General features: G+C 35.6%; 1 protein-coding gene across 1 annotated transcript; it reads left to right on the plus strand.

The window, feature by feature from the left end:
• Positions 1 to 1,340: 1,340 nt before the first annotated feature.
• On the plus strand, positions 1,341 to 3,801 carry LOC106340633 (LOB domain-containing protein 13). Its single transcript, XM_013779476.1, has 3 exons — positions 1,341 to 1,473; positions 1,566 to 1,845; positions 3,198 to 3,801. The coding sequence occupies exons 1-3, from the start codon at positions 1,460 to 1,462 to the stop codon at positions 3,708 to 3,710; spliced, it is 807 nt and encodes a 268-aa protein (XP_013634930.1). The 5' UTR covers positions 1,341 to 1,459; the 3' UTR covers positions 3,711 to 3,801.
• Positions 3,802 to 13,471: the final 9,670 nt, after the last annotated feature.

Below are 13,471 nucleotides of genomic sequence, written 5' to 3' on the forward strand. Positions count from 1 at the left end.
TTACATATACTTAGACCTCCAAAACATAATTTTCAGGACTCTAAAAAAAATTAGTTGAAATCTTTATTAATTCGTTGAAATCTTTATTAATTCGTCTATAGCCCTCTAAATCTTAGGGCCGAACATAATAAAAGAAAATTCAAACCTCATTATAAACCTGAGTAACAGGAGGTGTGGAGTTGGTTGGTTCCACAATTCTACACCAATTTTTGATTATGCAACTCATAGATTTGGAAACAATGTAGGCATTCATTCAGTCTAGATGACTACTAATAAGGGTCCAAAATACGTTTGAGAAGTTATACATATCTGATACAAAGTTCCACTATTTTGTGAAGCTTTCAAATAGATATACATTCAGAAAGGAATAATAGTATTCCGATTTTCGAGTGTGAAATTGATGAGATCTTGTGTGCCCATGTTCTCGATCTTGACTATATTTTGTGTGCAGTCATGCATGTTAATAAGACGTGGTGAGACTTAGAAAAAAAAACGAATCATACGAACTATAATTTTGTAATCACGGTCAATAATTTAAACTATGATCTATCTATGAACTGGTTAACGCATTTAATTTGGGTTCTTAGACGGAAACATCCTCCACGTGCAGCCACATGTTCAATATGTTGTGTAATTCTTTCTTCTTTTGTAACCACTTTTCTTATGTACATATGTATCGTATAAGATTTTCCTTTGTACAGTTTGACATATATAGCATAAAGCACGTGAAGAGGTTTGACAAAAGAAAATTTATGGAATGGTTTGGTTTCTCAATACAGTAACTGCTGGCTTACACGTCTGTGAATTGTTTACTACTGGTTCGGTTTATGGTTTGCTTCGGATTTGGTTGAATCGGTACGGTTCATCCGGATTGTAGAACTCTAGTGCTTGGCTCAATATTAAGTTGAGCCAAAGGCAAGGATCGATACAAGCGGCATTTAATTTTTATTTTCTTTCCGCAACTAACTTTCTTTATATATAAGTTTATTAATAACAAACCACAAACTCTAAAGTTTATAAAAATAATTATGAATTGTTTTGATCGTTGGGCATTGAACTTATTGGAACTGAAATGGATTAAATATCTTATAATCAGAATAGGAATAAAATTAAGTTTCTTTGTTAAGGTCTTCGGCCGTATATCTTCCAGTATTTGTTCATACATATGATGGATAATAAATAATAATCTTTTGCAAATCTCGAGCATACTCAAAATTTAATAAAGTAATATCTTAGCGTACAAGAGTAAGACCATTAAAGTTTTTTAATCGCCGAGATGATATATGTCTATAATTCTATAGTTATAAATTTTAAATTAAAGAAAGACTATTAATATAATCCACCATAATGACTCACCTTTTTATCAAGAAGCTCTATTTCCTCCATTTCTTCTCTTCTTTTTCACGTCTCCTCTTTCATTGATGCTCTCAGGAACAAGCTTGATAACTAACATCCTTGGATGTCAAGAGACAGGTAATTAAATCACAATATATATAATCTTGGTGAAGTTTCGATAATAACCCTTTGGACAACTTTTTGGTGTTGGACTGATTGGAAAACGGCAGAGAAAGATTTAGCGAGTACCACGAGATCGTGAAGAAGGTAAAGAAAGATCCAACCTTCGAAAAGACGACGGATCATGCTGTGATGGGAATCAGGAGACATGTCGCGGTGCCTCCAGGGACAACGTTGAACACCGTGACTCCATGCGCCGCTTGTAAGCTCCTCCGCCGTCGTTGCGCGGAGGAGTGTCCTTTCTCGCCATACTTCTCGCCTCACGAACCTCACAAGTTCGCCGCCGTTCATAAAGTCTTCGGCGCCAGTAACGTCTCCAAAATGCTTTTGGTAATTTGTTTTTTTTTTGGGTAAAATCTTTTGGTAGTTAGTTGATTACTTTTTTTTTTTTTTTTTTTTTTTTTTTTTTTTTTTTAAGTTAGTTGATTACTTATACACATATTTTTACAAAATGATCAATGAATCATTGAACAACTTTATAATATAAGACAAATACATTTAATCTTCTCTTCAAAAATACTAATAATCTAGTTCTTTTATTACTTACCCTTTAGATCCATATCACATTTTTCTTTCTTTTTGGTTTGTATAGATATCATTTTTTGAAAGAATTTTAAATTTAAGTTTATATAGATATCGTATCTGCTTAATGGGATATAGTTGAATGGATCTACCACAGTTTTTGTTTGACTCACTCCAAACTAAACAATGTTTTCCCATTTTGATAAATTTCTAATAGTCCAGGCACATATTTAGATTAAGGGATATATTATTATTAATAGATTATAACTCAAGCATGCACATCACTAGATTTAAATCTAGGTTTTGACATCACGGCAACATTAGTACAAGCCACTAAGTTACATATTTTGGTTCTTTTTTTAGCCAATTATCGAAATTATAAAAAGAACTTGTTTCTATTAACTATGAACTTTTCATTTTGCATAATTATACGAAATATCATATATTGTCAATTTCCTCTATACCGGATCTAGTGCGCATTTGGGTTCTATGTAGTTTGTAAACGGAGCAAATGAAACATTTTGTTGCAAAATGACTGTGGAACTAAAAATGTAGAGAAATATCTTAGGATAACACTAAATTTTTTTTTGTCACAGATATAGACTCTAAGAATCAAAATGACCAAAATGTTTCACTAAATAGGTAAATATACACTTATACTCGTAGGGTTAACTAATCCAAACCTTAGAGTTTAAAGTTAAAGAGTTGAAATCTGTGATTGGGGTTTAAAATTTTATAAAATAAAAATAAATATTAAAAATTTGAAAATAAAAATTTGAAAAATAGTTTCAAAAAGTATTTCGAATTACAAAAAGAGAATTTGAGAAATAAAAAAAATTCAAATAAAGAAAAAATTATAAAAAAGTTTGAATTTGAAAACATATAATCTAAAACTATATAAAAAATATTATTATTTTTTTTTGTATTTATATATCTAGGATATTAGGGTTTTTTTACCTATTAAATGAAATATTTTAGTCATTTTTCTCTTTAGAATATACTGTGACAAAAATTTGAAAATGATAATTGCCCAAAAAATATATGTGTGAAAATATCCTTATTAGTTAAATAACTATCTAATACATACAATTGCCATTTTGCATAGAAATAACATTCACTTCTTGTTAAATTGTGAACTTGTATATAAATTATATTTGCAGGAAGTTGGAGAAAGTCAGAGAGGAGACGCAGCAAACAGTTTAGTCTACGAAGCCAACTTAAGACTGAGAGATCCAATATACGGTTGCATGGGCGCAATCTCCGCTCTTCAGCACCACATTCAATCTCTCCAATCGGAACTCACCACCGTTCGTACAGAAATTCTCCGCCACAAATACCGAGAAGCCGCCACAATCACGTCCTTACAAAACAACAACAACAACAACTTCAACAATACTACAACATCAGTGTCTGATCATGCTTCTCTCGCTGCGTCCATTCTGCTCCCACCTCCACCGCCACCGCCTCCTCCTCCACGACCACCAAGGCTGTTCTCTTCTCAGCCAGCTCCACCGCCTACGCCACCGGCTTCTTTACCGTCTCCGTCGATGGTGGTGTCTTCTTCGTCTTCTAATTCATCTGCTACCAATTCTATATATAATCATCCTCCGTCTTCGACGGCTGGATACAGTAATTCTCTGTCCAGTGATAACAATGTTCATTACTTCGATTAAATCAGAATTGTGTTCTTGATTCTGCTTTCTTGAATGCTATTGTTTTACCCCTTATAAGCTAGACGCTTGAATGTTGGTCCATGCTGAGGATAGGGCGTGAATGTTTTGTTTATTTGTTTTTCATGTAGATTAATAATTACATAACTTTACATTCAGTTTTGCTTTCATGGTCTTGCGTACAAGACACGTACACGACTTTGCACTGTAAGTTCATATGGAAAAGCTTAAGATAATATATTTAGATATGCATTTGATGTGATTTCACCTTTTTTACTTAATGCATTTAGATTATTTAGATATTTTGTGTACGTAATGCAAAAGTGACGTGCAAAGCTCAACTTATTGATGTTATTACATTATTCCTTTTACTATTAAAAATAAAAATGTTAAGCAAAAATGAAATTTTATCTATGAGAAAAACTCTCATGCACACGCTAAAAACCTACAAGGTGTGTCACTTTTTATAATTTGTAAACCTACGTTTTAAATGTGACTTTTACAGAAAATCATAACCAGGGAAACTCCACGCTAATGATCTTTGGATTTATTATAAAAATATATATTTCTGGCGTTCTGTTCTAAAATATATAAATGAAAAACATCATATAAGATAGTGGCTAATCTTTTTTTTTGAACTATGCTAATCATATTAAAATACATATATATATACAGTATATAATTATTTATTAGTGTTACGGTTTTGCTGCTACATGAAATATACAAACACCAGCTAAAAAGTAGTTTTAGTTGAATGTTCTAGAGTACAATTTTTGAAGATAATATTTTCCTTTCACGTACGCTAGATATAAGGAAACGTTTGCTTCTTGGATACATTTTTTCTTTTTATGTCCAAACCGTGTAACTTCAAAACATACAATTGAAGTAGAGAAGAAATAGCAAATCAATATATAGCGGTAGCTTGAGATTTAATATATACGAGTTTCGACTAATTAATTAGTTATGAGCATATTATATTACTTACATTATGTTACATTTAACATTTAATGAAGGCGTTGACTAACATATAAGTTTGGCAACGAGCATTCCCAGGTATTGATTTTAACTACTTTATTAGATTTTTAATGTGGTTTAGACTTTTATGTTAAGGGGATCAATTGATCAATTAAATTAATGCAGCCGTGTAGCAGAATCTATTTATATCCCTAACAGAGTTCCAGAGTAATCACATGACGCAATTACATAAACTAGTTATATAGTACTATTACTATTTGATGTCTTGATTAGACAGAGCCCAACAAGCTTTTAATAATTACATTAATGTTTTCTTAATTCCGGGCATTACCCAAATGCATACAGCTCAGGGTTTGCCTCTTCACATTCATAACCGCTTTGACTAGTTCTCTCCCCGTTTCAAATAGGGAATATATAGAAACTGCTCAATACGTTGAAACAACAAAAATAAAACTATATAGTTCTTCCATCAAAACTCTATATTCTTAGAAGTTTTTCTGGTTTAGTGCATGATTGATTAAGAATTCAATGTTTTTACACTATTGTATCTAATATTTGCGGATATTAGATACAAAATCATATCAAAGTTTCTAACGCGCTATTGCATATGTTTAAATATATTTGTTTATTGTGGTTAATGTATTGTTACACAACCAAAATTAAAATTGTAAATACCACTTATTACATGGTTAGTAAATACAACTAATAACATGATTAGTAAATGCAACTAGTTACACGGTTAATAATTTATTCATGGTCTTGTTACACCATACTCGTGCGTGCGAAGAAATGCATGTTAATAAGAAACATATAGTCTAATTATAGAATAGAGTAATAGGTCGTATACAGCCAGTCGTAGTGCATTTCTCAAGGACCTAAGCCATTTAATCATGCATGCACCTTCACAGAGACCAATGTTTTCTTCATATATCAAATAAAATTTTGTTTGAGGGATTCAGTTAAATTAAGTAAAATGATACTATATTCAGATAAATATGTCTAAAATGATGCAAAAGTTCTACATAAACTACCGGAATGCGAAAACACAACATACGTACTCTTTCTCTGTTTCAATCCAGAGCCATCTCCGACATGCGACTCACCAATAATAGCAGACTGAGACTATTATTTGTTCGCAAGATACAATTTCAAGTCGATGAGAAAATAGCAATTGAAATACGAGATATTCACATAAATTTACAACAATAAAACAAACAACATTTGGCCATATTTACAAGTTGCAACGATATACAAACGAACATAGCTATAAATATAAAATTTTATAACTGAAAACGCAAAATCTTTTAATATTTTTTTTTTAATGTCACCGTCTAAACTGATCTAAATTTTTTGTTTCGTTTAAGACTTATTTACCATCTAGGCACCGCCTATATCAGATTTAAAACGTTGATATATATATACCTATAAATATTTCTGGCTAAATCACAAGTTTGTAAATATCTATTAATTTTTCTAAAACTATATATATTAAATCACAGGTTAATATTTTATAAAACAATTGAACTAATTACAAATGCTGCAAAACAGAAATATTACAAAAATATTAATATTATTATTTTTCATATAAAATTGGGATATTTATATATAATCTTTATAAACATATTATGTTAAGGGATATATATAGAGAGTACAATTTAACATACGGCAATTAAGAGTTCCACAAACTAAAATCTATAATTTTTATAGTTAATAGTTTCAAATATTTGGCATGTATTCAGCTGAGAGTTTGAGATTATTTGTATTAAAATAACAAATTCATTATTATTAAAACATGAATTTAAAAAATTCATTCAAAATCTACTGTCATTGAACTTGATTGACATTTTATAAAGTATTGTGAAATCCAATGTTACTAAAAATATTTGAAGCTGTAAATTTTAAAAGTTTCGAAGTGATTTTATAGCGTTTGGATGAAGTTTTTCAGTTTAAAATAGAAAATCTAAATATTATGATTTTAGGTGAGATTCTAGAATAGTTTAACAAAATCATGTTAAACTCTCTAATTCATATAAAATCATTAAAAACTTATTCAAAATCAAATGACTTCAAAATCTATATTGAATAGACCCCTTAATGTCTCATCTTCCACAGTGATCTAATATGATAAATGGCCTTGACACGAATATAGGGGCAAGGTGGTTTAATATCCTAAATCAGAAGATGGCTTGGACTGAGGAGTATTACTTCTTGAAACGAGGTATTTATACTAAAGCTGATATAGAATCTGTTTTTGGCAAGGTCCATTTGAGCTACATGTTGTGGAAACAAATATTTATTGACAGCTTCATTTTGGTCTCTAAATGTCGGAAAGTAAAATTACTCTATATCATGGATATTCCATAGGCTTCTAAAGATGTGACTCGTTGCAATCTCCTTTTTGCGCATAATGGTGGATATAGGAGATGAAATATATATGATGGAACCATAGACCTCTGTTGGATCCCGGTTTGCTTTTTGTATCGTCATGGCTCAGCAGACATGGAAATTCCTTTTGTTTTGTTTGGTGAATGTGGGATTATGATACCCACTTGTTGTGAAATACAAGTTCATAATAGTCATGTCTCTTTCACTACTCATACGATTCATTTTTATTCATGACTCAAGAATTTTTCACCCAGTTCACGGCCGCAGCGCGCTACATCTGGAGTGGATCCAGGATCCACAACATCCACTATGAAGTATCGGAAAACACCTCTGATGTGGTTTACAAGATCATTACTCTCTCTGTCCTGGGTATACAATATAGAATCTCAAGAACTCACAAATAAGAATCACTCTTATTAATCTCTTGAGGAAACTTACTCAAAACCTCAAGCTCTCAAACTCAATCTCAAAACTCATAAGTTATGCAACATCCTTGCATCTCCTTATATATAAATCAAATTTCCTAAACTCATTAGGTATAACAAAATAGATAATTTCCTATTCTATAACTCAATAGAATTAGATTACTTGCTTCTCAAGTTAACTTCGAGCTTACTCCAACAATCTCCCCTTTAAGCTTGAAGTCATTTGTCTTCACATCTTGGACTGTTATTAGATCTCTCATATCCTTGAATTTAATCCTTCCCAAAGCTTTAGTTAAGATGTCAGCTCTTTGCTTGATCCCAGGAACATGATGTACTTTAATCATCTCGTTATCTACGCATTCACGAATGAAATGAAACCGTCGATGAATATGTTTGCTACGGCCATGAAACACCAGATTTTTCGTCAAGGCTATGGCATATTTGTTATCTATATTGATCGACACCTTCTCACACTCTCTTCCAGTTATCTCTCCCAATAATTCTTGAAGCCAAATAGCCTGTTTTGCTGCCTCTGTTCCTGCCATGAACTCAGCCTCACATGAAGATAATGCGAATGTTTCTTGTTTCTGAGAACTCCAGCTGATAGGACAGTCGCCACAGTAGAAGATATACCCAGCCGTGCTTCTTCCATCATCCTCGTCCACATTATGACTACTATCACTGTATCCCTCTATTTTTGTTTCACCTGATCGTAACAAACTCAACCCGAACGAAGTCGTTCCTTGTAGATACCGCAGGATAGCCTTCAATGCTGCTTCATGTGACTGCTTAGGAGATTGCATATACCTGCTAAGCACTCCGACGCTGTAGGAGAGGTCTGGTCTAGTATGAAATAAGTATCTGAGACACCCTATGTTTCTCCTGTATTCTTTCTCATCAACACTTCTCTCGTCTTCTGCTTTTGAAAGCCTCAAGCTAGGATCCATAGGAACATGAATCACATTACAGTCTTTCATCCCGGTTTCTTCTAAAATCTTCATAGCATATCTCTCTTGCCTTAGTGTAATACATTCCTTATGTTGGAACACTTCAACACCAAGATAATAAGTTAACTTTCCCAAGTCACTCATCTCAAACTTTGTAGCCATGTTTCTCTTAAAATCAAGTATGCTTTCTCGATTTGTCCCTGTTACCAAAAGGTCGTCGACATATACTGCAACAAGGAGAAGACCATCCTGTTCTTGTTTACGATATAGAGCAGGCTCCTTAGAACATTTAACAAAGTTCAAGCTTGAAAGAACTTTGTTTAACTTCTCATTCCATGCCCTTGGAGCTTGTCGTAGACCATAAAGAGCTTTCTTCAACTTATACACCTTGTTCTCCTTTCCACTAACCATAAACCCTTCTGGTTGAGAGACATATACTTCTTCCTTCAAGTCACCGTGGAGAAACGCAGTCTTGACATCTAAATGATGAATTTCCCAACCCTTTGAGGGTGCTAAAGCGATCAGAAATCTTACTGTCTCAATGCGTGCTACAGATGCGAAAACTTCATCAAAATCAACACCATGTCTTTGAATATAACCCTTTGCTACAAGCCTCGCTTTGTACTTGTTTATGCTCCCATCAGAGTTGCGTTTAATCTTAAAAACCCACTTAAGGCCAATAGCCTTTGCACCAGCTGGAAGATCAACCAAATCCCATGTCTTGTTTTTGACTATGGAGGCTATTTCATCTTCACAAGCATCTCTCCATACCTTTTCTTCTTTTGCCTCATCGAAATCCCATGGCTCATTATTGATAGATAAGAGAAGTCTCTCACCATCAACTTCGGCTAGTAGTATATAGTCATCCAAATAACCCGGCTTCTTTCTTTCTCTTGTCGATCTCCTTAACACATCTTCATCATGATCACTAGCTTCTATGTCATATTCCTCTTCATCAAGACCAGGTACGGTTTGATGCTCTGTATTATCGGCTTCTTCATCTTCTCCTCCTTCGACACTATTATCATCTTTACTAACTCCTTGGTTCTCAAACTCGCCGAAGGTAATACTAAAACTTCCTGGTGTAACCTTAGTAGCTTCAGTATTGCTCCAATTCCACATCTTATTCTCATCGAAAATAACGTCTCTGTTCACAACTATTTTGCGTGTAGTGGGATCATACAATCGATAGGCTTTTGACCCTGGTTCAGTGCCAAGATGCACAAGTGCTTGAGAGCGATCATCTAACTTCTTAAAATGTGGAGACATTAATTTTGCGAAACCAATGCACTCAAAAACACGTATATGCTCAACGTTGGGTTTCTTGTTCTTCAAGGCTTCGCATGGAGTTTGGGAGATGAGTACGCGAGTAGAAACTCTGTTGATAAGATATGTAGCATGTCTCACAGCCTCTCCCCATAGATAGTTTGGACACTCCATATGTTTTAAGATGCTCCTCTTCATACCTAATAGAGTTATGTTTCGTCTCTCTACCACTCCGTTTTGTTGAGGAGAGTATGGAGCCGTCAAATGTCTATTTATCCCTGACTTCTCGCAAAAAGATTGGAACTCCGATGAAACAAATTCACCACCTCGGTCTGTTCTAAAGGTTTTGATTGTAGCTCATGTCTCCTTTTCAACCACAGCCTTGAACCTTTTGAATTTCTCAAAAGCTTCTCCCTTCTTACTAAGAAGAATCGACCACATGTATCGAGAATGGTCGTCGATAAGTACGAATATATATCTTTTCCTTGAAGGTGTAGGAGGTGTGATAGGTCCACATAGGTCACCGTGAATCAGCTCAAGTAATTTTTCAGCACGAAAAGCAGTACCTTGCGGGAATGAATGCCTTGTTTGTTTACCAAGCAAACACGACGAACATACATCTTTCTCGATTGTGATGTTGGGTATGCCGAGAACCATCCCTTTACTGATCATTCTGCTCATAAAATCTCTTCCTACATGCCCCAACCGTGCGTGCCATTTAGCAGAATCACTTAATAGAGCTGCAGTCTGCAAACACCTCGATTCCACGACGTCAATGAGGACCTTGTATAGACGATTTCTAGACCTCTTTGCCCTCGCTATAAGTCTTCCATCTCTGTCGCGTAGCATCAAATAGTCATCCTTCATTCTGATATCATAGCCCGTTTCAGTGGCTTGTCCGAGACTAATTATGTTGCTTTTAAGATCCGGTATAAAATAGACGTCAGCCAAGATCTTCTTTCCTCCGTCCTTGCTACAGAATAAGATAGAGCCTTTGCCTTTTATATCTATGTGTGAGTCATCTCCAAATCGTACCTTCCCCGTGAATGACTCATCGAAAGATTTAAAATAGTTTCGGTTTCCTGTCATGTGGTTACTTGCACCGTTGTCTAGGTACCAAACGTTGTCTGTGTTTGTCTCGTACTCTTTGGGATTGACATTCTTCTCGTTTAGATATACGACCTCATTCACCATCAACTCTTCTGCCTCTGTAGTGTCATCCTCTTTAGCTTCAGTTGCTTCTTGCAACTTAAGCAATCGATCAGGACACGTTGCTGCCTAGTGGCCGTTTTTGTCGCATCGGTAGCAAGTGATCTTTGTCATATCAAACTCGTTCTGATATCTGTCGTTGTAACGTCCTCGTCCTCTGCCCCTATTATAGTAACGTCCTCCTCTTCCTCGTCCTATGTAATAGCCATGATAGTCACGATTTTGGTTTGAGGAGGCAGACTGATTCTCTGAATTTGCATACATAAGCTTTTGGTTGTCTTGTGCTTCTTCTTCTTCTTCGTCAGCAACCCGTTCCTCATACGTCTTTAAACGTCCAATAATATCCTCAAAAGTCGTGGTGTTCAAATCAAGAACTTGCTCTAAGGAAGCCACAATATGTATATATTTCTTTCGAGGAAGACTTGAAAGAAATTTCTTGACTAGCTTGGTTTCTTCAATAGTTGCTCCTTGTGCAGTTGATTTGGACGAGATTTCCGATATCTTCCCAACAAAGTCATCAATTTTATCCCCATCTTTCATCTTCAATCTGTTTCAGACATGAGAGTCTGAAGTCGAGCTTCCCGAACTCGATCTGCACCCATATTCCGTGATTTAATGGCTTCCCAAACTTTCCTTGCTGTGTCCAATTCTCCTACTTGCAATATAAGTGTTTCAGGTATAGATTGGAACAGTAAGGCTGTCGCCATATTATTCTTCTCTACATCGTCCGATTCATGCTCAATAACCTCCCATACTTTGTGTACCTTGAGCAGAACCTTTATCCTAATTGACCAGACGGTGTACTTAGTTGCGTTTAGCATAGGGCAGCTTATGGACGAAGGTCCACCTTCTCTAGGGTTCGATGACACAGTTGTTATGTCTCCCATCGCTTCCTTTGTATTTCAAGATCGATCCCTAGTGGCTCTGATACCAAATATAGAATCTCAAGAACTCACAAATAAGATACAAACCCTAGAGAGTATAAAGAGAATACAAGAGAAGTACATGGCTAAGAGCTAAGCCTAGGATTACATATCTATCACTAGCTTATTTGTTTCTCTCCAAGAGACGCCATGGAAGCTCCTGCCTCCTAGAGGCTCAGTTTGAGCTTGGAGATCCCTGTCATGATCTCTCCTTCTTTGTATTAGCACTTTCCCTAATGGGCTTGAACGATTAGGCCCATATGTTGTATGCGCGTAACTTGTGCAAGCCGGCCCAACATTGAACATGTCTGATGGGCTTTGACTAAACCTCACAAAACTCCACCTGTTTGGTCCAAGTCCATAACCCTTACTTTTTGCCGACACCTCTTGATGCTTGAGCAAGCTTGCTCATCTTCTGCATTTCCTTGTTTTCTCTTATCTCTTCTCACTCCTCTCAGCTCCACCTTGAGCCAAGCTTGAAGTTCCTTCATGATCTTCTTTAAACCTGCATAAGCTTCAACTTATACACCACAACCACTCAAGTAGATTAAAACACTTAAATCCACTTAGCCCCATCAATGAACATAGACATCACGCCTGATGAAAGGTATGTGACGATCCAATTGCCATTCTGAATATCCATCACCTTCATCTATTGTCTTGAGTTGCGAACCCAGCTGCTACACTCCAAGGGTCAAGCTCAACTTCTCATTGACGTCGTGTTACTTCATATCTTGTTACTCCTCGTGAACTTATCAACAACACAATCTTGTTGTCAAAATCATGAACCTGTTCAAGTGCTTGAACAGAAACCTGAACATCCTTCTGCAAGTTGATTTCCTCCTTGGCCTTTCGATTCCACTAATGTGCACTGAGCCTTGAATCAAATTTCTTGAATACTGTGCAACAACTTTCGAACCATATATGCTTCAGACTTGAAACAACCTCTGATTTTCTACTTGTTTAAAACACTCTAGCCTTGAACACGTTTTGTACCGATGTTACTCAAAACATGACCCGCCATCCAACCATCACTGCTGGACAGACTCTCGACACAACCTTTGTTCACTCTTCATGTTGTTAACAGAAATTGCTACCACATAATTCTCCTTGAATCAACCGAGAAATCTTTAAGTCACTCATGCTCCATATCTCTGAAACAGTCCTTGACTTAACCTTGATGTTCTTGACCAGATTACACTTGAGCATCACTTTGTACTGCTGCACACTTAAGCAGGACACACAGCCTAAAACCACATGATTAGGAAGACTATCGACACAAATATCTTTTCTCCACCGTCTGATCAAACTGTTCTGCAATAACCTAACCTCCACTAACAGATTTAGACTTCACTGCTAGTTGAATGAACTGAGCCTCATACCATTGAATCCATGATACGCCTTGGCTCTCCTCACGAGCTGCCTGTGATATCTTATCTAGAATCCCTGATATCCCTCCTTTACTCAGCTGTGAAATCATTATCTCAATACCCTTCTTGTATTAAGATGTCTCCAAACACCGAAATATCTGCATCACCATCAACGACTTGAACACGCCTGTTAGTCATTGAACCCGCCAGTAGCCTAATAAGTACCTGGCCATCGATGAGTATCTGACCATTTGCTAATGGACT

The sequence above is a fragment of the Brassica oleracea genome, chromosome C4 (assembly GCF_000695525.1).
Source record: "Brassica oleracea var. oleracea cultivar TO1000 chromosome C4, BOL, whole genome shotgun sequence".
NCBI classification, from domain to species: Eukaryota; Viridiplantae; Streptophyta; class Magnoliopsida; order Brassicales; family Brassicaceae; genus Brassica; species Brassica oleracea.

Bases quoted from the DNA above. Each gene is read 5' to 3' on its own strand.
- LOC106340633 (XM_013779476.1), top strand. The intron at 1,846-3,197 runs GTAATTTGTTTT...TTATATTTGCAG, and splicing joins ACGTCTCCAAAATGCTTTTG to GAAGTTGGAGAAAGTCAGAG.